The sequence below is a fragment of the Crocuta crocuta genome, unplaced genomic scaffold (genome assembly GCF_008692635.1).
Source record: "Crocuta crocuta isolate KB4526 unplaced genomic scaffold, BGI_CrCroc_1.0 scaffold131, whole genome shotgun sequence".
Lineage (NCBI taxonomy): Eukaryota > Metazoa > Chordata > Mammalia > Carnivora > Hyaenidae > Crocuta > Crocuta crocuta.
In genome coordinates, this window is record NW_027528977.1 from 6,929,952 (window position 1) to 6,955,043 (window position 25,092).

At 36.9% G+C, this 25,092-nt stretch overlaps 1 protein-coding gene across 3 annotated transcripts in view; it reads right to left on the reverse strand.

Annotated features, from left to right (window-relative positions):
- Positions 1–24,298: 24,298 nt before the first annotated feature.
- Positions 24,299–25,092, reverse strand: part of TMEM232 (transmembrane protein 232) — a 201,265-nt gene continuing 200,471 nt past the window's right edge. For all 3 annotated transcript variants that reach the window (XM_077757168.1, XM_077757166.1, XM_077757167.1), the window contains exon 15: positions 24,299–24,932. In XM_077757168.1, coding sequence (XP_077613294.1) covers positions 24,741–24,932 — 192 coding nt within the window. In that variant the 3' untranslated portion in view covers positions 24,299–24,740. The remainder of the gene's footprint in view (positions 24,933–25,092) is intronic.

Here is a 25,092-nt window from a genome sequence, read left to right on the forward strand (position 1 = left end):
GCTGACAGCTCAGAGCCTGGGGCATGCTTCTCATTCTGTGTCTCCCTTTCTCTCTCTCTCTCCCTCCTCTCTCTCTCTCTTTCCGCCCCTCCCCTGCTCACACTCACTTGCTCTCTCTCTCTCAAAAATAAACATTAAAAATGTTTAAAAAAAGAGCTGAGGAGGTGGCTGGCAAGATGGCGGAGAAGTAAGGAGCTCCGTACTTGCACTCGCGCCCATACATCACACAGAAAAGATCTNCTGAATCCTTACGTTCTATTGTTTCTCTGAAAATGAGGGTGAGTTTCAGTTGTGATTTGCCATTGCACTGGCATTGATGTTCTCCTTAGAGTCAAGCACTCTGTCCTTAGGCACGCCTCCATCAGAGGTAGAAAATGAAAAGACGTAAGGAAGCTGAAGAATAAAAGTGGACTGTATTATTTCTTTGTGGAAGTGAGTATCACAGATGACTCATTCAGTTGCAACCTTGCTCATTCCCTAAAGATACTTTAGTTTGCAATTCCAGTTCTAAACCCTTCTGGATTTAGGAACACAAGCACTGTCTTACCTTACTGATCCATCATTTTCTCCACATAGAAGATTGCTGTTGCTGCTTTAGATTGCTTCCTGATGAAATTTTTCGCATCTTGTTGCAGTCCCACAAAGTATCAACTTCTACTTAAATAGCTTTTTCAGAAATTGTATCTAAATACTAAAGTAAATATTTGTGCTCTTAGGAAAGCAGAGACATATTATGGAGTAGCTAATTAGTCTTAAAATCATCTACCATCTCACTAACTTGTCACATTTGTGGGAGTGGTTTTCTCTGGTGCAAACAATATGACCCTGGCTAGTTTAATTAAAGGAAATTTATTAGAAGGATATGGGATGGAACTACAGTCAGAGGACTGAAGAGAACCAGGCCCAGCAAGATGGAAACAGATACACCTCAGAGAAGGTGGAAGGCCATGGTGAGTTTTATTAACTCATGGACAGTTTTATTAACTCATGGACAGTTTTATTAACACACTGCTGATGACAAGTAACATCTCCAAAGGTTTTTTTGGTTTTTATTCTCCTATCCATTAACTCAAGACCCAAAGTTCAGATACCCAGATGGTCTGGAGTGAATGACACTTGTTTCTAAAAGAAGGAAGGCAGTATACCTTGATTGATAGTCTCAACAAAGCTACAGACAATGAAGCAGAAGTAATGTTGCAAAAGAAAATTTAGATACCTATGACCAGAAGAAAAAGGGAATAGTTGCCAGAATACAGCTTATTCCTACTATAGTATCTGTTCACTACCATCTAGCAGATGATTTCTGATGTCTTTTAATTCTGCACTGTTTTGACAGAAAGAAATATGAGATGACTCACCTTGTTCTCTTGACACATTCTGAACTTACATTTGTACTCATAGTTTTATATTATTTTAAGAAAAACTCCCCCCAAATTGAGCTTTAGGGATCAAATACCTACATTTCTCCTGAAATAATTAAACACATCATTCACAGTGCAGTTTTTAAAATCAAGGAGACATTAAAACAGACACAAAATAAATCCTAAATGACATCTGCATCAAACACTTTTTTCTCCTGCTCCACCATCTTTCACCTTCTCTTCTGCCACTTTATGCCCCCTCTTTTTACTCAAGAATCAGAAATAAAGGTAAGGGTAAGAGCTCAAAACAAAGCAGAGTGGGATCAGAAAGCAAAGGAGAAGCCATGTTGGAGGCAAAGAATTTGGGTAGATTTTAGAGAAAGAAAAAGAATTTTGTGGTATACTTACAAGTTAAGCCTCTAGCAAATTTAGATGTTGAAATTAAATTCATATATTCCATATTACTGCATTTCATTTTGACACATAAAGAGGGCAAGATGGCAGAGAAGGGGGGTGGGTTCGCAGTCCACAGGGAGTGTGGCAGAAAGACCGGTGGAGAGGGAAAGGTAAGGTTATTGTGGTCAAGAGGCAAAATAGGAAGGAAAGTGAATGCATGGAAAAGTCCTGCACCCAACCCACAAGCCTCATCAGTGTTTTGATTTTGTACATAATTCTTCCCTGCCTCTCCTATCTCCCAGCTTAGAGGATTTGCTTAAAGTTACAGCCAAGCCCCGCTCAATATATTCCCCTCTCCCACACCTTTCCTCCTCACTCCCAGCCCACACCACACACAGTGGGAAAGCAGTTTAGAGATCTCTCAGCTCTCCCTCACAGACCTAAGCTGCAAATGAATATTTCCATCCCACTACAGGATCTGTTCACCATAATCAAGCAGATGACTTCTAATGTCTTCAAATCTGTGACGTTTTGATATAAAGAAAAATAAGATGACTCACTTGGTGCTTTTGACACATTCTCTACTGATTGCCTTTCATGGTTATAAAATCATATGCTGTCAACCTGACTCCTCACAGAAAGAGTCCAAGCTCCTTGTATAAATAGAAAAGGTTCAGTCTTGGTATTTGAATCCAGAGAAAATTTTAAGTAATGAATGTCTTGTACTATGCATAGAATTAGAAAGTCTACTTAAACTACCATAAGGCAGATGAATCGAGCTAAGTGTCAGAATGTATTGGAGTTTTCTCCCAATGTGCATGGTCTTCTTTACCATCACTCTCAGCTAGATAAAACCTACTAATCTATGGTGGTGACTCAGGATAGAACACATGTTTCCCCTCAGGATTTGCTGGGATAACTGAGGATGTCCATATTCTTACTTTGATCTGTGTAGTTTCAGCTATCCATAGATTGTCAGAAACTAAAACAATTCCTTGGCAGAGAGCTGCCAGGGACCATTCATGGCTCAGGAGATTTAAAAAATGATATCAAAGAATATCTAAAGCTTATGAGCTGCAGACTGGCTGCACAGATTTGTTAAAAGAAGAGGAATTATTTATGCTGGAGGGAAGAATTACAATAGAAATACATAGGGATTTGGGCTGATGAACTCAAAACTGAGTTGAATTTAGTATATTAGCATGAACCCCTATTTTTAATATAATTCAAAACTCTTTAAAAAGTAGTAAGCTGGAAGTGATCAGTGTACAGCTTGGGCCTGTGAGGGAGAGCTGAGAGATCTCTAAACTGCTTTCCCACTGTGTGTGGTGCGGGCTGGGAGTGAGGAAGGAAGGTGTGGGGGAGGGGAATGTATTGAGCGGGGCTTGGCTGTAACTTTAAGCAAATCCTCTAAGCTGGGAGATAGGAGAGGCAGGGAAGAATTATGTACAAAATCAAAACACTGATGAGGCTTGTGGGTTGGGTGCAGGACTTTTCCATGCATTCACCTTCCTTCCAATTTGCCTCTTGACCACAATAACCTTACCTTTCCCTCTCCACCGGTCTTTCTGCCACACTCCCTGTGGACTGCGAACCCACCCACCTTCTCTGCCATCTTGCCCCCTTTATGTGTCAAAAATGGAATGCAGTAACATGGAATATATGAATTTAATTTCAACATCTAAATTTGCTAGAGGCTTAACTTGTAAGTATACCACAAAATTCTTTTTCTTTCTCTAAAATCTACCCAAATTCTTTGCCTCCAACATGGCTTCTCCTTTGCTTTCTGATCCCACTCTGCTTTGTTTTGAGCTCTTACCCTTACCTTTATTTCTGATTCTTGAGTAAAAAGAGGGGGGCATAAAGTGGCAGAAGAGAAGGTGAAAGATGGTGGAGCAGGAGAAAAAAGTGTTTGATGCAGATGTCATTTAGGATTTATTTTGTGTCTGTTTTAATGTCTCCTTGATTTTAAAAACTGCACTGTGAGGGCATCTGGCTGGCTCAGTCAGTAGAACATGCAACTCTTGATCTTGGGGATGTCAGTTCAAGCCCTACAATGGGGTAGAGATTACTTTAACAAAATTTTAATTGCACTGTGAATGAAGTGTTTTTTTAATTTTTAAAATTTGTTTATTTATTTTGAGGGGCAGGGGTGCCCAGAGAGAGGATCCTAAGCAGGCTCGGTGCTATCAGCGCAGAGCCTGAGGCAGTGCTCAGACTCAGGAACTGTGAGATCATGACCTGATTTTGAAATCAAGCATCAGATTCCTTAACCAATGGGAGCCCCTCATGTGTTCCTGAATGAAGTGTTTTAATTCCTTCAAGAGAGATGTAGGTATTTGAGCCCTAAAGCTTATTCACTTTGGGGAAAATTTTGTGAAAAATAGCATAAAACTATGAATACAAATATAAGTTCAAAGGTGAATATTATCTTCCACTTGTAGTTCATGTGAAAAATAACCAGAGAATCTTTCTGAAACATAGTAAGAGCAAAATCAACAAGGCGGATTAAGTAAACATCATTTCCCAAGAGGATAATGAAGAACAGAAGATATAATAAAGGCTTAATGAACTGAATTCTAGAGCAAGCAAGTGCTGCCTAGTTGAACAGAGTCCCATAGCAGCTTCTCTACCTGAGGGATAGTTGTTGGTCCGGATAAGGGTGGATGGAGATACGGGTCTGCAGTAGGTGAAGAGACTCTGCAGGGGCAAAGAGAAAATAGCTAAGTTTTACATGATACTGATGGCAGGAGATGTTCAAATCTGGAAGAGTCCAAACAAAGAACAGTTAGCTCAGTCATACAAGTCTACCTCTCTGAATGTTACTAAGAATTCAGCCATGGAGGAGGGGCTGATTAGCAGAAAGAGCTCACATATTCTTCTGTGTCTTGGATCCCGGAGCACTGCCAAAGTTGAATCCAAACAAAAATGCCTTAAACTGAACCCCATCTTTTTCACAGTTGAAATCTGGGCAAGCTAAAAAAAGGCAGTGACTATACAGTAGAACTGGTACAGGGCTAATCACAGGTGAACTCCATAACTAAAGCTGTGATTTCTAGTTTAGTTTGACTCGATGAAGATTTTTAATACCAGTACCCTCACCTGAACTGGCAAAGGTCACTGGCTGGCATTCTCTGGCGAAGAAGCAAAATTTGAATTGAAAAGTTTATATTGCTTTTTACACACATTATTCAGAATGTAATAACGTGATATGTGATGTAAGAAAAAAATAGGTCTCATTACTAAGTGAAAAAAAGTCAATAATGTAAACAGAGGTGCTTCATGTACCAGAATTAGCAGCTCCAGAACCTAGCATAATTATAAAAAACAAGTTAAAGAATTTATGGGAAAAGATCAACAAAATGGCTAAAGAGATGAAATATTTTGGGAGATATGGAAATTCTAAAATAATCAAATTCAATTTCTAAAATTGCAGTTTATCATATCTCAAAACAAAATTTCATTGTAGGAGTATTAAAGCAAATTGGATAGTGTTACTAAAGCTCTTCAGTAGAGAATTTCTAACTGAAGTTCATAACAGAAGAAAAGGTAGAAAAAATAAACAGAGCATGTTTAACTTCTGAAACTAATAAACTATCTAAAATGTGTGCACTTGTAGTCCTAGAAGAAGGGAAAAAAAAGAATGAGGCAGAAAACATGTTTTGCAAATAATGGCCAAAATTTTTTCAAGTTTAACAAAAGATATCAATCTACAGATGGCAAAGCTTAACAAACCCCAAGTAACAAAACTCAAGTAGAATAAAGAAAACCACACCAAGGGATACAGAGTAAAGTTGCTAAAAGCCAAAAAGAAGGGAAAAAATTTTAAAACATCCAGAGGGGGGAAAAAAAGACACATTACATATAAAAGAAATAACTGTAAGGATGATAACAAGCCAAAAGATGGCAGAATAACTGATTCTTCCAAGTACTGATGAACATACTGAACAAGTAGAACCCTCATACATTGCTGGGGTGACTAAAGTTATACACCAACTAACACATTTGAGTTGTTCTTATGTAGTTCAACTTTCATTATCTATGACCTAAGCATTATACTTTGGGTTATCTACCTGGAGAAATGAAAATATTTGTTTACAAAATGTCTAGTATGAGAGTATCTATCACTAAAATTGGAAGCATTGATGAACAGGGGAATGGATAAAGAAACTTTGTTATAACCATACAACATGTAGAGCAGAAACATGAAAAGCTGAGCTGTCTAAGTAACTGCCATGTAAGCCAGCTGAACCTCAGCTGATCTTCAGACACAGGCATGATAATAATAAGTTTTGTTTAATCACTGAGTTTGGGGATGCTGTTATGGGACATTATTGTTGCAATAGCTAACAAACAAACTCAGTGACAAGACGTTACATGGCTTCTTCTTTTATGTGTATCTTCCTTTTAAAGTCCTTAAATCACTTTGTTGTTGTTTTGCAAACAAACATGGAGTTGTAGGTATTCTTCCAATAACAAACATTTGTTTCACTAACATCCAGTTTATACTCTGCTGTTCTGTTTCTGTGTCTTCCTGAACACAAGCTAACGTTTGTTTCAGTGCTAAACCATAGTCTAATCTATTTTTTAAATTTTTAATGTTTTTTTTATATTAGAGAGAGGCGGGGAGAGAGAGAGAGAGAGAGAGCGAGAGCAAGCGAGCTGGGAGGGGCAGAGAGAGAGGGAGACACAGAATCTGAAGCAGACTCCAGGCTCCGAGCTGTCAGTACAGAACCTGGTGTGGGGCTTCAATTCACAGACCATTAGATCATGACCTGAGCTGAAGTCAGACGCTTAACCAACTGTGCCCCCATAGTTTAATCTTTTACAAGACATTTTAGATAGCAAGGCAACACAACTTGTACAGAACCAAAAATGCACACAGACCAAGTGAAGTAAGGTTGGTAGTGATCAAGTTTGGGAATGGACTAAGGCTGATACCTGTGTCATAACTGTTGTTTGGCTGACAGCAATTGTAGTACACCATCAATTATAGGAAACATTACAATCTCGAGATGTTAAGATGTGAAATAAAAGTGCTTCTTGGCATCAGTGGAAAATGGCACATCCCTGGTCACTATATTTGCAGCCAGAGTTGCTATTTCTCGAGCTGGACTTAGCTTTCTGGAAGAGGTTCATTGTTTTCAAAAGGTTTGATTTTGAGAATATCTTAGAGATAACTTTCTGTATCACCCATGCCTCTGTTGGGTATCCTTTAGCCCTTGCTACCTATTCTTTCTCTTCCTCTCTGAAATTTAGCATATTCCAGGGTACCTTCCTTTTTAATGATGAATACTCTTCCATTCTATGTATAAAACACAGTTTGTTTATTCATCTATCAGTGGACACTTGGGTTGCTTCTGTCTTTTGGCTATGGTGAATAATGCTGATGTGGACATGGGAGTGTGCCATCCATCTGAGTACTATAATATTAAAATGATGGTGAAGGAACGTGATATGGGAGAAGGAGGGAAGAATAAAACCCACAGTCTGTAATAATTATTTCAAAATATTATTCCTGTTATCAAATTGTAATATTACCTTACTGCTTTGATCTCAGAGACAGAGAAATAAGTTGTCAAACAAATTCACTTAGTTTTCAAGGATATTAGTGTGTATGTGAGAAAGAATAGTATTTATCAATTCTTTGCACAGAGAACTATGATTTTAACATTAAAAATACAAGGGAATAGAAGAACTAACTACATTTGATGCTGGAGACATTGTTTTATCTTGCTTCTTAGACCAGGAAATGATTGAGAATTCAACTCCAAGCAATCCCATCTCCTGAAAGTATTGTTAGAGGAAAGCTACTGCCAAATCCAATCAAACCTATTTTCCTTGCCATTGATATGGAAGCTATAAAGTGAATGAAAGCCACTGAAGCACGTACATGCACACATTATGAGCTTCATGGTGCCCCTATTACATATTATGCCTCTCTGCTTGTGTTAAAGAAATCACAGCCATTGATATGATCAATACATGCCTTTCTTACTGAAAAGAAAAGATAAAGTAGTCAAACTCTTTTTTGAATAGAGCAACAGTAATACAAACAGCATCACTCTGCAGCATAAGGTTATGCATATTTTTTATTTATAACTTTGAACAAAGTTTTAAGACACTTGAGTCAATTTTAAGTTTTGTTGTTTGGTTTTACTTTTATTAAGTTAGTTTCATACATTTTATAAATTTCTAAATGTTTCCAATGGAAAAATACTTAGATTCATCCTTGTTTTATGTTACAACATATCCAAAATGTTGGGTTCAAGTTGAAATCTTTTCAGCTCCTAAATCACTATTTTATAATTTGATAAGTTCTCAGCAAAGCGTATTAAACCTTTGGTGAATTAAATAACATCTTCACAGAAGAAATTATTATATTTGTTAACGTAAGTTTCACAGTCTAATCTAATTACAGATTAGACTAAAGTTGTTTGCTTCATCATCTCCCTGTAATAATTTCCCACCACTCAGTAAAAATTCTAAAACTAGAATCATGGCTTTCATAGTTCTACATGATATGGCCCAAATTTACTTCTAACTACGTCTCCTTCCCATGTCTCTGGAACCTACTCTTCTCCAGCCTCAGCAGGTTCCTTGCTTTTCTTTGAACATACTAACTCACTCCAATCCCATCAGGATAGGTTGGGTTATTCTGCAGTAATGTAATAACTCCAAAAATCTAAAACTCTTAAAACATTAGGTCCATCATTTTTATTAAAAGATAATGAAGGTGAGAGAAGACCCAATATCTTGACCATTGTTAATTATTATTCTAAAAAGGAAAAAAATGAAACACTATAAGTTATTAATCCAACAAGTAAATACTTCAGTCCAGAAGTGACACTCCTTTCTTTCTACAATTTGTTGGCCAGAATTTGCTATATGACCCATCATAACCTAAAAGTGCCAGAAAATACAAGGCTACCATGTGCCTAGAAGGGAGGAAAAGAAGAAATATTTAGCAAAGTGTGAATGACCACCTCAGGCATTTTTACTTGCTGTTAAAACTGCAGTGCCCTTCCCTCAGGAAATTAGAATGAAATGAATGGTCTTTGTTTCAGTTTTGCCAACATCCTTAGAAAGTTCATCCATGATGACTCCATCTGAAACAGACTTTCCCTTATTACTCTGTCCCTACCAGCTTTATTGTTATCCTCACTTATTCCTATCTGGAATTATATCATGTTTTTATTACTTGTTTTATATATGTAGACCTATATATTTTTAATACATAAAATACAATATTTTCTTTCACATTAATTGATTCATTGATATATCCACCATTCCTAAGAGTATCTGGAATTCAGCAGACCGCAAATAAATATTAGCGAAATGAATTAATAAAGGAATGCATACATCAGATTGGTGCATAATGTTTAGACTCTCTATATCCATCTATATATGTAGGTTTCATATATATGTTGCAAGAATGCAAATTTAGTTTAATAATATATTTTAAATATAAAGAGAAAATTTTCTGAAATTTTATAAAACCACTTGGATCTTCTTTGAGAAACTCTTTCTGCTAGTTATCTTGGGGCAGGGCAAAAATGAAGCTCAGCCTGTTTTAAAATTATACAAATCTAGGAAATCAATACATTCTCTTCTTTAAATGTTAATTTCAGTGTAGTTAGCATACAGTGTTTTATTAGTTTCAGGTATACAATACAGTTATTTAACAATTCCATGATTTACACAGTGCTCATCATGGTAAGAGTATTCTCAGTCTATTTCGTTTATTTCAAGGATCTCTACCCATCTTCCCTCTGGTAACTGTTCTCTATAGTTAAGAGTCTGATTTTTGGGTTGTCTGGTTTTTTTCCTTTGTTCATGTTTTGGTTCTTAAATTCTACATATGAGTGAAATCATATGATACTTGCCTTTATCTGACTGGCTTACTTCACTTAGCATTATACTCTCTATACTCTACCCACGTTGTTGCAAATGGCAAGATTTCCTTCCTTTTTGTGGCTGAGTATTATTCCATTGTAAATATACACTGCTTCTGCTTCATCCACCTATCACTGGACACTTGGACTGCTTCCATAATTTATCTATCATAAATAATGCTCCAATAAACAGAGGGCTACATATATCTTTTCGAATTAGTGTTGCTCTCTTCTTAATAAAGGTCCAGTAGTGCACTTACTGAGTCATGTGACAGTTATTAATTTTTTGGGGAACCTCCATACTGTTTTCTACAGAGGCTACACCGGTTTGAATTTCCACCAACAGTGCATGAAGTTCATTTTTCTCCACATTTTCACCAATACTTGTTTTGTGTTTTTTATTTTAGCCATACTGCCGGGTAGGACGTGATATCTCCTTGTGGTTTTGATTTGCATTTCCCTGATGATGAGTGATGTTAAGCCTCTTTTCATGTGTGTATTAGCCATTTGTATGTCTTCTTTGGAGAAATGTTTGTTAACTTCTTCTGCCCATTTTCAATTTGATATTTTATTTTATTCTCAGTGTCATTTTACATAAATTCTTTATGTATCTTGGATACAAACCCTGTATCAGATATGTCATTTACAAATATCTTCTCTCATTCAGTAGGTTGTCTTTTAGTTTTGCTGGTTGTTTGCTGTTTAGAAGATTTTTATTTTGACGTAGTACTTAAAGTTTATTTTTTATTTTATTGCCTCAGGAGACATATCTAAAAAAATGTTGTTTTGGCTTATGTCAGAGAAATTACTGCCTCTGCTCTCTTTGAGGATTTTAATGGTATCAGGTCCCATACTTAGGTCTTTAATTCATTTTGAGTTTATTTTTGTGTATGGTGTAAGAAAGCAGTCCATTTTCATTCTTTTGCATATGGCTTTCCAGTTTCCCCAACACCATTTCCTGAAGAGACTGTCTTTTTTCCAATGCATATTTTTGCCTCCTTTATCAAAGATTAATTGACCATATAATCATGAATTTGTTTCTGGGCTCTCTGTTTTGTTCTATTAACCTATGTGTCTATTTCTGTACTAGTACCATACTGTTTTGATAACTACAGCTTTCTAATATAACTTAAAATCTGGAATTATGACATTCCTTTTTTTAGGATTGCTTTGGCTATTTAGTGTCCATACAAATCTTAGGATTTTTAGTACTGGTTCTGTGAAAAGTGATATTGGTATTTTGAGAGGGATTTAATTAAATCTGTAGATTCTCTTAAGTAGTAGGGACATTTTAACAATATTTTTGTTCTTCCAATCCATGGGCGTGAATGTTTTTCCATATGTTTGTGTCATCTTCCGTTCCTTTCACCAATGTTTTACAGTTTCAGAATACAGATCTTTCACCTCCTTGGCTAAGTTTAGTCCTAGGTATTTTGTTATTTTTGGTGCAATTGTAAATGGGTTTATTCTCTTAATTTCTCTTTCTGCTGCTTCATTATTAGAAATGCAACAGATATGTGTATATTGATTTTGTATCCTGTGACCTTACTGAATTAATTTATCAGGTTTAGTAGATATTTGGTGGGATCTTTAGGGTTTTATATGTAGAGTATTTTGTCATCTGCAAATAATGAAAGCTTTACTTCTTCTTTACCAGTTGAGATGCTTTCTCTTTTTTCTTGTCTGATTGCTATGGCTAGGACTTCCAGTACTATGTTGAATAAAAGTGGTGAGAGTGGCCAGTATTGTCTTGTTCCTAACCTTAGGGGAGAAGAAGCTCTTAGTGTTTCACCATTGAGGATGATGTTAGCTGTCGGGTTTTCATACATGGCCTTTATTATCTTGAGGTAGGTTTTCTCTAAACCTATTTTGTGGAGAATGTTTATGATAAATTACTGTTGTACTTTGTCAAATGCTTTGTCTACATCTATTAAAAGGATCATATGGTTTTTACCTTTTGTTCTATTGATGTGATGTATCATTTTGATTCATTTGTGAACATTGACCCACCCTTGCATCCAGGAATAAATCGCATTTGATCATGGTGAATGATTTTTTAAATCTATTGTTGGATTTAGTTTGCTAATATTTATTGAGTATTTTTGCATCTGTGTTCATCAGAGATAGTGGCCTGTACTTTCCCTTTTTTGTAGTATCTTTATCTGATTTTGGTATCAGGGAAATGCTCGCCTAATAGAATGAGTTTGGAAGCTTTCTTTCCTTTTCTACATTTGGAATAGTTTAAGAAGAATAGGTATGAACTCTTCTTTAAATGTTAGGTAGAATTCACCTGTGAAGCCATCTGGTCCTGGAATTTTGTTTGTTGAGAGTTTTTTGATTCAGCTTCATTGCTGATAATCACAAATAGAAATTTTCTATTTCTTCTTGATTCCATTTTAGGAGTTATGTGTCTCTATGAATTTATCCATTTCTTCTTGTTTGGCAATTTGTTGGCATATAATTTATCATGACATTCTCTTATAATCCTTTGTATTTCTCTGGTGTCAGTTGTTTTTTCTCCTCTTTCATTTCTGGTTTTGCTTACTTGGGTTCTCCTTCTCTCTCTGTCTCCCTCTCCCTATCCTCCATCCCTCCCTCCCTCTCTCCTTTTTTCTTTAATGAATATGGTTAAAGGTTTATCAACTTTATTGATCTTTTCAAAGAATTAGCTCCTGTTTTCATTGATCTATTCTATATTACTTTGTTGTTTTGTTTTTGTTTTTTAGTTTCTATATCATTTTTTTCTGCTGTACTCTATTATTTCCTTCCTCCTGCTTTTCTCTTTTACTTGTTCTTTTTCTAGCTCTTTTAAGTGTAAGGCTAGGTTGGCATTTTTATTTCTTCTTGAGGTAAGCCTGTATTACTATAAAATCTCTTTTTAAAACTGCTTTTGCTACATCCCAAAGATTTTGGACCATTGTGTTTTCATTTTCATTTGTTACCATGTATTGTTTATTTCTTCTTTGATTTCTTGGTTGGCCCATTCACTGTTTAGTAGCATGCTATTTAACGTCCATGTATTTGTGTTTTTTCCAGATTTTTTCTTGTGGTTCATTTCTAATTTCATAGTGTCATGGTTGAAAATATGCATAGTATGACTTTGATCTCTTTGAATTTGCTCAGATTTGTGGCCTAATGTGATCTATTCTGAGAATGTTCTGTGTGCATTTGAATAAAATGTGTGTTCTGTTGTCTTAGGATGGAATGTTCTGAATATATCTTTAAATCCATCTAGTCCAATATGTCATTCAAAGCCACTATTTTCTTGTTGATTTTCTGTGTGGATAATCTTCCCTTTGATAAAAGTCAGGTATTACTGTCAATTACTTCCTTTATGTTTGTTATTAATTGTTTTAGGTATTTGGGTGCTTTCATGTTGAGTGCATAAATATTAACCTGCAGTATATCTTCCTCTTTTTCTCCTGTTACTCCTTGTTTTAGTCTTTTTTGTCCAATGTAAATATTGCTACCCTAGCCTTCTTTTCACATTAATTTTCACTTTTAACCTGCATATATTTTTAAGTCTGAAATGAATCTCTTATAGGTAGTATATAGTTGGGTCTTGCTTTTTTATCCGTTCCTATATCTGTTGATTGGTGCATTTTGTCCATTTACATTCAAACTAATTATTGATAGATATGTATTATTGCCATTTTATTACTTGTTTTGTGGTCATTTTTGTAGTTTTTCCCTGTTTCTTTCTTCCCTGTTCTCTTCTCTCATGGTAAGTTGTCTTTCTTTGGTGATATACTTAGATCCCATTCTCCTTATTTTTGCATACCTATCACTGGCTTTTGATTTGTGGTTACTATTAAGGTTGTGTATAATGTCTTCTGCATATAGCAGTCTGTGTTCAGTTGATGATCACCTAAGTTTGAACCTATTCCTCTGTCCTCTCACCTCTATACTGTAAATATATGATGTCATAATTTACATCCTTTTATTTTGTGAGTCCCTTGACTTAGTTTTACAGATATACTTAATTTTACTGCTTTTATGCTTTCTGCTTTTCTTGCTGTTATTTATAATGTTTCCTTTCTACTCAGAGAGGTCCTTTTAACATTTCTTGTAGTGGTGATGAATTCCTTTGACCTTTGTTTGTCTGGGAAACTCTTTATCTCTCCTTCTATTCTAAAGGATAGCCTTGCTAGATAGAGTATTCTTGGACGCAGATTTTTCCCTTTCAGCATTTTGAACATATTATGCCAGTACCTTCTGGCCTGCAAAATTCTACTGAAAACTCAGCTGATAGGCTTATGGGGTTCCCTTCTTTGTAACTTTTTCCCTCTCTTGCTGCTTTTAAAATTCCCTTTTTATCACTACACTTTGCCATTTTAATTACTATGTGTCTTGGTGAGGGTTTCCTTGGGTTAATTTTTCATGGAATTCCTGTGCCTCCTGGATTTGAATTTGTGTTTTTCCCCAGATGCAGGACACTTTCAGCTATTATTTCTTCAGATATGTTCTCTGCCCCCTTTCTCTATTTTCTCCTTCTAAAATCCCTATAATGTGAATGTTATTATACTTGGTGGTATTTCTGTTTCTTGTCTATTCTTATTTTGTGTAGTTTTTTTCCTCTCATGTACAACTTGATTGCTTTCCATTACTCTGTCATGACTTGTCTGTCATCCAGGTCACTGATGTGTTCTTTTGCTTTTTCTAGTCTTCTATTTATTCCATTTAGTGTATTTTCACTTTCATTTATTGTGTTCTACATCTTTGATTTTTTTTTTATTTCTTTTGTTAAGGCATTACTGATGCCCTCCACTATTTTCTCAAGTCCAGTAAGTATCCTTATGATCATTACTTTACATTCTCAATGAGGCAATATTACTTACCTTCATTTCACTTAGGTCTTATACTGAGGTTTTGTCCTGTTCTTTCATTTGGGACATATTCTTTTGACTCTTCATTTTGTCTCACTCTCTGTGTCTTTTTCTATGTGTTTGGAAAGTCAACTAAATCACCTGCTCTTGAAAATAGTAGCCTTATGAAGAAGAGGTCCTATAGCAGTTGCAGTGCAGAGTCCCCAACTTTTTTTTTTTTTTTACCAGAACCTGGCACTTCATGGGTGTCTCCTACTGTGTTGCATGTACCCTGCTGTTGTGGCTGAGCCACTTTTGCCTTCAGTCCAAGCACCTGCAGTGGCTCTTTGCCCATCATGGCCAATGTTTGTTCCCTGTGGTGTTAGTGGACTAGTCTGAGGCTACCTTGGGCTTAAGTTTAGTCATAACACATGTTTGCCAGAGATGCACTAGCACCAACTGCAGGGTGTTTTCCCTGTGTTGTTCCTTGAGAAGTTTTGTTGGTGGGAAGGGCCTGCAATCAGACCAGCTATTTTCCCCCAGGCCACTGCTGGGGCCATAGTCTGATTGGTGTGTGTGGTTATCTTTCCCTCTTCCCAGGGCAGGAGTTACTTTGTAGTGGTGCAGGTTCCTTTCAGCGTTGTTTGCACACTACCAGGCTTGTGGCCCTGGTTTGAATGGGCTCCCACCAAAAGTGTGTTGGAGGGGGTAAACCCCAACATGCTTGGGGGCGGGGCATGCAGTTTTAGCAAGGTTTGTGCACTAGTCCTCTGTGAGAGGGGATCTGCTGCTGCTGCTCCTGCTGCTCCTGCTAGGACCAAGTCTGGCTGGGTGGGATCGGGCAGACCCACAAAGCACATGTGGACAAGGTGCCTCGTGTTTGCAAGATTTGGGCTGGTCTTCTGGGGTAGGGGCCTGCAGCATCTGGACTGAGGCCATCCCGGCTGGAGAAGGCAGATCCACTGAAATGCTGTTGGGCAGGTTGTGGTGCAAGCAACTTAGGTAGGGAATGTTGGTGCTGAACTGGTTCCTGCAGGTTCTCACAGCTGGTTCCAGCTGCTTATGCTGGGGGAGCGGGGGAAGGTGCCTGCCAGCTCCTTTGTTCCTGGAGGAGTCTCCCAAGGTTCTTTTCCCTCAGGAACATGCTTTGAGATTAGTAAATAACGCTCCCGCCTACATGAAAATCCCGCCAGGCAATTTTCAAACCGCTGCTCCTATGCTTTATCTCTGTGGGCTTCCATGCTGTTTCCTCTTAGCACACTCCCAAAGATAGTCCTAGGGTCTCTTTTGTTCCCCACAAACTCTCCACCTTTCCTACCCTCTTTGATGTGACTTCTTCTCTACATTTAGTTTTCTAGTTTGTTCTGCCAGTCTTTGGGTCATTTTCTGAGTTATTTATACTGATGTGTTACCTAGTTGTATCTGTGGGATGAGGTACGCTTAGGGCCCTTCTCCCCCGCCTCTATCTCAAAAGATTGTTTACATGTTACCTTATTTCTTTTGGGAAAACTGCGCTGCCTTTCAGATTCTCTGTCTCTCATTCTCTTTTCTAAGCCGACATTTGAATATATAGGGGAGAGGTATGGCCTTTGTAAGGCAGTGGAGGAGTTATTGGGTCCTTAAATCTTCTCAGTGTCTGCTAGATCCTGCCTGACCTCTACAGCAAAATGGGTGGACTGGTACACCTTCTGTAACAATGTGCAGGATCCTCTCTGAGTATTTGGGCCTCTTGTGCTAACACCAGATATCTGGCTTCTCATCTCACCCAGACAACAGACTTTGTATTTGGAAATGGCTGTATGTCATACCTCTCCCTACTTACCTCTCTTCCTCAAAACCAGTATTTCTTCTCTTCTTAGGTGATCACGTTAGAGGGTAAGTGCAATGGAAGGAACGCTATACTTAAATCATTGCTTTTGATTGAGAAGCCAAATCAGACATTAAGGATCAACAGGAATCAATATATTTGTACAATATAAAAAACATGCCAGTATTTGTAGTACCTGTAAAAATTAATTTTCTAAAGGCTTCAGTGTGCTCACAAAAATAGACTCTGGTAATGAATCTGGAGACAGGTAACCTGGGAAGGGCATTGCATTTTCTACATAACTAGTATGATTTTTCTTTCTTGCAAAATTTTCCCCACTGTGCTCTGACCCCAGCATTATAAATACTGGCTTTGATGTCAGTTACAATGCGGTTAAACTACATTGTATTTTATATACTGTATATATACAAACCTTTTGGATTTATAATAGATATGGAAGCCAGCAAGCAGATAATAAGCTCCATGAGAGTAGGCCATCCATTGCACCCACAGCACAACATGGCATGATGTGAAGGGATACTCACTGCTGTTAAATGAACAAGCTTCTCTAAAAATGAACGTTTTAGTTTAATAGAAAAAATTTAAACCCTCTCCATGTCATGTCATGTCATGTCATTCATCCATTCACTTATTCCCGAAATGTGTTCATAACTTGCTGTGGACTAGAAACTGTTGTAAGTTCTGGTCAATAACATTATTGAGTAAAAGTACAAAATCTTGGCTCTCAAGTAGTTTATTCTCACTCTCTTCATTCTCCTTGTGATTGTTACCATTTTCAATCTTAACACGTTGGTATAATTGCAGATTCACTGCAGCACATTTGCTTGAGAACAAAAGCCTGGGAATCAGGTCAGTCAAGTTCAAAAGGCTGACTTACTAGCTGTGCAACCTTGAACAAGTTAACTAATCTCTCTAAGTCTTAATTCCTCATCTAGAAGAAGGGATAATTGCACATATGTCTAGAGTTGTGCAAAATAATAATTAAACGAGAAGCATTAACAGTATTTGGCCCACAGTAAAACATAAGGATTCAGTACACATTTACTTTATCATCCTTCCCCTCCTCCTCATGATTTTCCTCATCACCATCACCATCTCCACGTCCACTTACCTGCCTATCGTCCTTCCTTTAAATTGTTGCCATTGTATTTGTTTATCTAGAGTAACTTTAAGGAGGCAAGTGAACAGGCAATATAAGCTTTAGAATCATAGAGAAAGGTAAAGAAATAACAGGACCACCTGGGTAAATCTGAGTTTTAATACCCACTTTACTTTCCAAAAGCTATTTTGCTGTTCCAGGAGAAACAGACATTGCTGCATCTACAACCTTGGATTAATATTCCATTTCACTTTTCACAGACAGATTTAAAATATAGCCATCAGTGTTCATGTAAGATATGGTGGTACTTAAAATTACCTGCATTATATTGATGTTGAAATGGTACAGATACAAGAATAAGAGCTAGGAAATCAGAATTAAAATGAAAGGTTTGTCTTTTGAATTATTTGTGCCTTATGTCTAGTTGCAACTATTACCAAAATCCTTTTCTTCAAATTGTTTTGAGTATAGTTGACATACAATGGTACATTAATTTCAGATATTCAACATAGTGATTCAACTTTTCTGTGCATTATGCTGTGCTCACCACAAATGTACTTCCCATCTGTCACCATACAACACTGTTACAATATCACTAACTATATCCCCTATGTTGTGCCTTTTATTCCCATGACTTCTTCATTCCATAACTGGAAGCTTGTATCTCCCACTCACCTTTACCCATTTTGCCCATCCCTCCACTCACCTCCCCTCTTGAGGTTCCTCACAAAATCAAAAGAAATAACCATATTATCCCATAATTCCACTACTGACTATTTACACAAAGGGAATGAAAGCATAGATTCAAAAAGATATATGCATCCCTGTGTTTATTGCTGCATTATTTACAATAGCTTAGGTACAGAACCAACCTACGTGTCCATTGACAGATGAATGGATAAGCAAGATGTGAAAGAAAAGTCAAAAATCCTTTTTAAAAACTGATTTTCTTCAAGGTTCAAACAATTCCTAATTGACAATACAACATGATAATAAAGTAGAGTCAAGGAATAGGCTAAAGAAACAAAAACAAAAAACAAAAAACCCCTCCATTTTATTGAGTTGAATCATTCTACAAAGAACACAGAAATGGCACAGCCAAATCTACTCCTTGCTTCCCAGATACTATTTATTTTTTCAAAACGATCATACTAACTACACATTAGGATGAATACAGATAGCATTTTATTATTCACTCCTGAATGATTACTAAAAATAATCATGACTCACTTGACATTTCATGAATTGTCACACTTCTAATTCCTTTGAGAGTTCATCTACAGCTTTACTATCAATTCAACTTTATATACTTGTGTTTTTATTTATGTTTTGTGTGTATTCATAAATGGTCTGATATGTTTGGACAGAGAGCCTCAGAATGATATCATAAGCAGAATTGGGTCTTAGATAAGATTCTGGGTTGCTGTTTCTCTAAATCTCTGAGGAAATGTAGTGTGGTTGTTAAGAGCTCACAGACCTAAGTGATGTTATAGCACATTATTTCCAAAAGCCTCTGTTTCTTCAGTATTCAATGGACATAATTGTACCTGCTTCATAGTTTTGTTGTATTCAGTGAACTAATGAATAGCTCATGTTTTGCTTGGTGTACTACAAGTGCTCAGTTTTCTTATCTGTAAAATGAAAGCACTGGATTATTGATTCTAATCACTAACACAAACATAAGCTATTTCATTTCTCCTTTATCATCTCCCTATTCTTATGAGTGTTGGCCCCAAGAGTTGTAATTGGGTTTTTCTAGAGTTTTTCTTCAAGGGACTTCAAACATTTATTTGGTAATTAAAGAATAACTATGTCTTAGGCTTATTTTCACTCTTCTTAAACCAGGTATGGGGAATGATTAATGGTTAGCTTAAATAAAAGATGATTTCTCACCATTATATTTCTCTTTGGCTTTGGTTGCCTCGGCCTACTAGGAAACTACTTATATTTAGTCTTTATCAGAATTTTGCATATAGTCAAACTCAGCTTTCCAATAAAATCAAACTATGAATGTCCTTAAATTTTTTTAATATTTATTTTTGAGAAAGAGAGACAGAGTGTGAATAGAGGAGGGGCAGAGAGAGAGGGAGACACAGAATCTGAAGCAGGCTCCAGGCTCCGAGCTGTCAGCACAGAGCCCAGTGTGGGGCTCGAACTCACAAACTGAGAGATCATGACCTGAGCCGAAATCAGACGCTTAACCAGCTGAGCCACCCAGGTGCCCCATGTATGCCCTTAAAAGGAAACTTGAGAGTAAATAGTCAAGGCATCACTGTACTGCCAGTAGTCTAACTATATATAAAACATTGAACTGGTGATTCTGAAATGCTTAACCTCTACCATGTTCATTAATTCATAAAAGAGAAACTGCCTTTTCCAATATAGAGTCTGCTGGGGAAATTTCACTAGAAAGTTGGATACCACAAAGGTCTTCTAACTAAAAAGTGCTTTAAAATGCATTTCTTTTTGTTTACTTTTGGCTTTCCAATGAAGCAGGAATAAAAAAAATAACAAGGCACTAGGTATTATGTAAATAGGTCCCTTAGCTAGAATGATCGGAGGAAAAAGTGAGCTTGAATAACATTACAGCCAAATTATCCTTGAAATCTCTGTCACTATGAAAAATGCATGTAGCTCAAATATAACAAAATCATCAACAGAATTTGCAAAACTGTATAAATATGTGAATTTATGTTATAGAAGATAATTTAAAATGAAATTTGCTCTAAATTTCCAAACATATCCGGCATGTGAGAGAAAATAGCTAGAATTAGGACACGGAGGCTTACAAATACTTTCAGTGGCCAGCCTAAGGCTGGAAGCACAGTGTGGGCTGAATTTATTACTAGACATGTCTTTTCTATACAGACATTGGCAAAGGAGCTTTTCCTGACTTCCTGTCTTCCCTTATGTTTAGCCCACAGGAAAGGCAATAGATATCACCAGTAATCACATATAAAACATATATGTGTGCTCTTATTCATGTCCCCACTTTAGCAAATGGAGACATGAAGAGGAATGAAGTGGCTTCATGTGGCCTATGGTGATTTTTAAGTGGGAGCCACTAGCTGGCCACAAGTGAAGCAAAACTGCTTCATGTGTAAGCAGTTGACAAAATTTGAAAGCAGCTGGAAAGCAATCACCGAGAAGTTAACTTTGGAATGTGGAAGTCAAGGTCAGTGAAACTATAGACCAGTCATCCCTAACCAGGGTACTTGTAGTCAGGACTGATGGGTGTGGGGACCAGGGCTGCTATTGTCACCTTGCAGGTAGAGACTGAAGATGCTGCTAAATAGCTGAAAATGCTCAGAAAGCCCAACTTAAAATGCTGAAAGTGCCACTTCTGCAAAACTGTGCTATCGAACCCTGTGGTATGGACATAGCAAGATGGGTATGGTGGTATGTGGGAAGAAGGAACCGTCTTTACTAGTTATATGCTGTAAATTTCTTTGGATTTATTGGCATAAAAAATTCAAAAACAGTGGGAAAGTTCACTCAAATCAACTAGTAGGCAGTTACAGTTACATGTCCCAGAGATTATTTTAATTGGTAAGAGCAGAAGAATCAATTATTTGAATTATAATTGCTAAACATTAGAATAGAGTTATTTCTAAAATTCTTGCTGTGAGTTTGTTTTGTGTACTACCTCTCCATGGGCCTAAACACCCACTCCGTAATGTCAGAGTACAGATATTTATTTTGGGTATTTTCTTTGGCATGCCCCACAAACCTTGGTGAATCTTTTGATTTACCTTTATTAAATTGCACTAGCAGAAAGGCTTATTTTCATGTTTCTGCTACTCAGAATTTACTCACTATTCATCTTTTCTCTCTTTTGTCCCCTAATATTTGTCTTTTAATTTATAATACCCAAGTAAAACTGGCTAAAAGTCTTATAAATATTTCATTGTCAGTAGGGTGCAAAGGGTTTATTAGGTAATTTATGTGAAGAAGAAGCTACTTTGGTAGTTGCTAAGAGAAATCTATATAGAATTCACAATAAATGAATGTAGGAATACCCAGGTTTATTCTTTCAAATTAAAAGTAAACCTAGAGTGAAAGTAGCATGGAAATATGTTGTAGGTAGAAAGGAATTTAGATCTGAGAGAAGTTAACACTTCCAAGCAGTAGAGGCATTTAAAGATGAGTAAGAGCTGTGGAGGGTAAGTAGACATGGAGTATGTTTCTCATTCTCCTTCTTTCTACCACAAACTGGAAATGAGAAGACTGGGGAAATAAGTAACTAGGGCTCAGAAACCATAAGCCAAATATACAGGAGTTGCTGAGACAATCCACCTGGTGCCCAACCCACCTGGGAACTCAGAGAACATGTTTCACATTTTGAGGCAAAATTAATATGAAGGGTAAATTATAAAGAGTTCCAGTTGAGTTTGTGTTAGGTTAACTACTTACTGGAACAATTAAGGGCTAGTTATAAAGATAAATTAGAGTAAACTTTCTTTACGTTAGGTTGGACTAACTTGTATTGCATTTTGGGTTCATGTGTTCTAGGTATTGTGTTAACATGTTTTTTCTAGTTACTTAACTAGTGTCTTTCAGTCCTACACCCACCCTCTGTCTGCTTTGTGACGCTGGGGACAGGAGCCCTGGAGAAAGAGCTCCACGATGGCAAAGGAAGAAACGTATTCTTTCCATTTTCTTGCTCTTCCTGGCAGCATGGTTTCCGCAATAGGCAGTGTATTCTGGTTTCCTTTTTACTATGTGCCCCCCACATCACCTTAATGTGCCCTGCTAGAGGTCCCAGCAGCAGCAGGGCAGTGCCTTCCTGACAGAATGCAGAGTCCCACTGTGTGCGGCTCCTCCTCCATGCTTCTAGATTTTAATAATTCAGACCACTTCTCTCTGATACCCTGGTCCTAGAGGTGGAAGCAGCTTCTTGCAGTTAGTGTTATTTCTCATTCATTTTCATTTTCTCCATTCTCTAACACCTTTAAAACAATTTCATTTCATTGGGGCACCTGGGGGGCTCAGTTGATTAAGCATCCAACTCTTGATTTCAGCTCAGGTCATCATCTCACAGTTTGTGAGTTNATTTAAAAAATAAATGAGACAATTCCTTTTGTTAAATTCTCTCTTAAAATGACTGACACATTTCTGTTCTCTTGATTGATGCCACTCTTTACATAATTTGTAGAGATGGGTGCTATAGATGAGTCTTTTGAAGCTCCAGTGGGTCAGTGACATACTCAGTGTTTTCATAGCTAGAAAAAGGTATAGCTACAATGTGAACCCAGATCTACAAGGCCCAGCCTTTGCTAAAATTTAAGGATATAGGAGGAAAACCAAGAGAGATGTGTGTTTCCAGAGTCTATGAATTTTAAAGTATAAGAAAAAAGGCGTTCAGAGAATAATTTGAGAATAAAGGTATAAACACTCTGATTAATCATCCCTTTCCCTCTACATATGTGTGTGTGTGTGTATTCTTTTTTGCTCCCTTACAAATCTCTACTGCTATGATAGAAAAATAACTACTTTTTAAAAAGGTATAAACCTGTTACAAGATAACACATTGATAATACTAAAATAAAAACGTGGAAATTAGAAAGCAGGTGAACAAGTGGGAACAGACTAAGCAGGGTAGAAAAATAAATGAACCCAAGTCTACAGCACGGAGGCCATAAGGCAGACTAGTCCATGCCTCAGAGTAGGAACAGTACAGAAATTGGAAGCACGAGGCTTCTACGAAAGTGGTTCTGAAACAGCAGGATTTGCTGAAATTCTTCAAAGTAGCATTGAGATGTCCACAGTCCCTTCCCCACAACTCACGGCCAAGTGGTTCCCTCTCTCACAAATCATCAGACAAGTTATGACTTAATAGGGCAGTCTAGAAAGGCTGCTCTCACCTTGGGACGTAAGGAGAGAGTAATTTGGTAAGAAGTACGATAGAAAATTGAGACCTCCATGGGTAGGAGTGAGTGATAGGAGCTCTAGGGGGTGATTTTGAAGGGGGTGAAATTCAGGGAAAGGAGACTGTAGGAGAGATTTCTTTGCACATGTAGAGAAAGCACAGATAAGGTATTTGGAAAGGTGCATTGAGAGGTATTATATCGGAGAACTGACTTACTTTATGTAAGAGTAGGCCAGGATGACACAAAAGGTTTGGAAAAAGCAACATAGATTTGAAACAGCCCTGTAAGGAATCATAATAAAAACACCCTTCCCACCTTCCATTTTTCTACTATATGTTATTATTACACTGTAAATTCACATAATATGGGCCACAAGTTTGTGTCAAATTTATGTGTCAAATTTAACCCCAAATTATGTGATTTTTAAAAAATTAGTTGCCACCATCTTAAAATTCAGCAACTTTTATTTTAAAAAATAATTGTATTTGAGAACTTCTTGAAATACTATATGATCCTGTCTTACTGACAATACATTGCAGAGTGTAGGAGTGCTAGGAACTTTATTTGATAGCATCTTTCATTGATTTTTTTTTTACCTTCTGGAGCTGGTAGTCATTTGAGTTCAATATCCATGATAAGCTAAACTGTCTCTTGAGTATCACCAAATCACCTGTGTGAAATTGAGGTGTGATTATTATCTATATTTTCCAGAAAAGGAATGTAAGCCATCACAGGAATCCCAACCCAGTACTCTTACCCATAGATTGAGAGCGTCAGAGGAAGTGAAGTGCCATTTAAAAAATGACTCTTAATTGGATGAATCTCTCTGGTAAGTGTTACTGTGCCTTCCAGGACCATCCACATCCAAACTCATAAACTTATCTGGCAAAGTAAAACCACTATCAGTGAGGGGTATCCTCTGGTATGTGCTAAAAACCAAATCATTCTGAGATGTCTGGCCCCTCCAGATGTGTTTATCTACTGTAGTTTATCAAATTCAAGTTTCTGACATATAGTTTGATGTGGCATTGATTGACCATGAAATACAAATCCAAGCAAGTCTTACTTCTTTTATTTGTATAATAGTTAATATAGGAGTATCAGTTGGTGTGCATTCCATTTTCAAGAAATAATTCTTAAATGTGACCCATTAATAATTTGTAATTCATTTCTAACTGTCCTCTGAAAAATCAATACTCTGAGAATCATTGATTAAATATGCTGTATGATCACAAGAAAAAAAAGTTAGGAAAAGCTCTAGCTGTATTCTTGAAAAAGTTTAGTAAAATCACTTCACTTAAATGTGATTAAGAGCTGCTAATTCAGGACTAAGATACAACTATTAAAGAGTCTGAAGCAGATTAACGACTCCTAAGAAATGGCTTCCGATTATTTAGAAGGATTTTTTCCTAACATCTGGCTATCTTGGTCTCTTTCATGCAATCAATTTCTGGCATTTTGGACTGCAATTTGGGGTCGAGGGGGGTCATTTTATTTCTATTGAAATTACTTCAGTCCTAGGAGGAAGCTCATAGGGTTTAGTTTGCTTGTGTAGTTTCTCTTCTCTTCTCTTCATAATTTCTCTGAAGTGTTTTTTTTCCTCTAACTCTTTGTCTTTACGTTCTTGGGCCTCACATATTTCATCTTCTTTCTGTTGGATCTTTAGCTCTTCCTGCCACTGTAACAGAGAGAAAGCATCATTTACATATGATTTTCCATGAAAGAATATATCACTTAAGCTTCATAAAATGCAGATTCTATTATCTAATTATCTTCTCAGTTTTTCTCACAGATATTCTTGAGAAACTTAAACAATAACATAACTGGAAAAATACGTA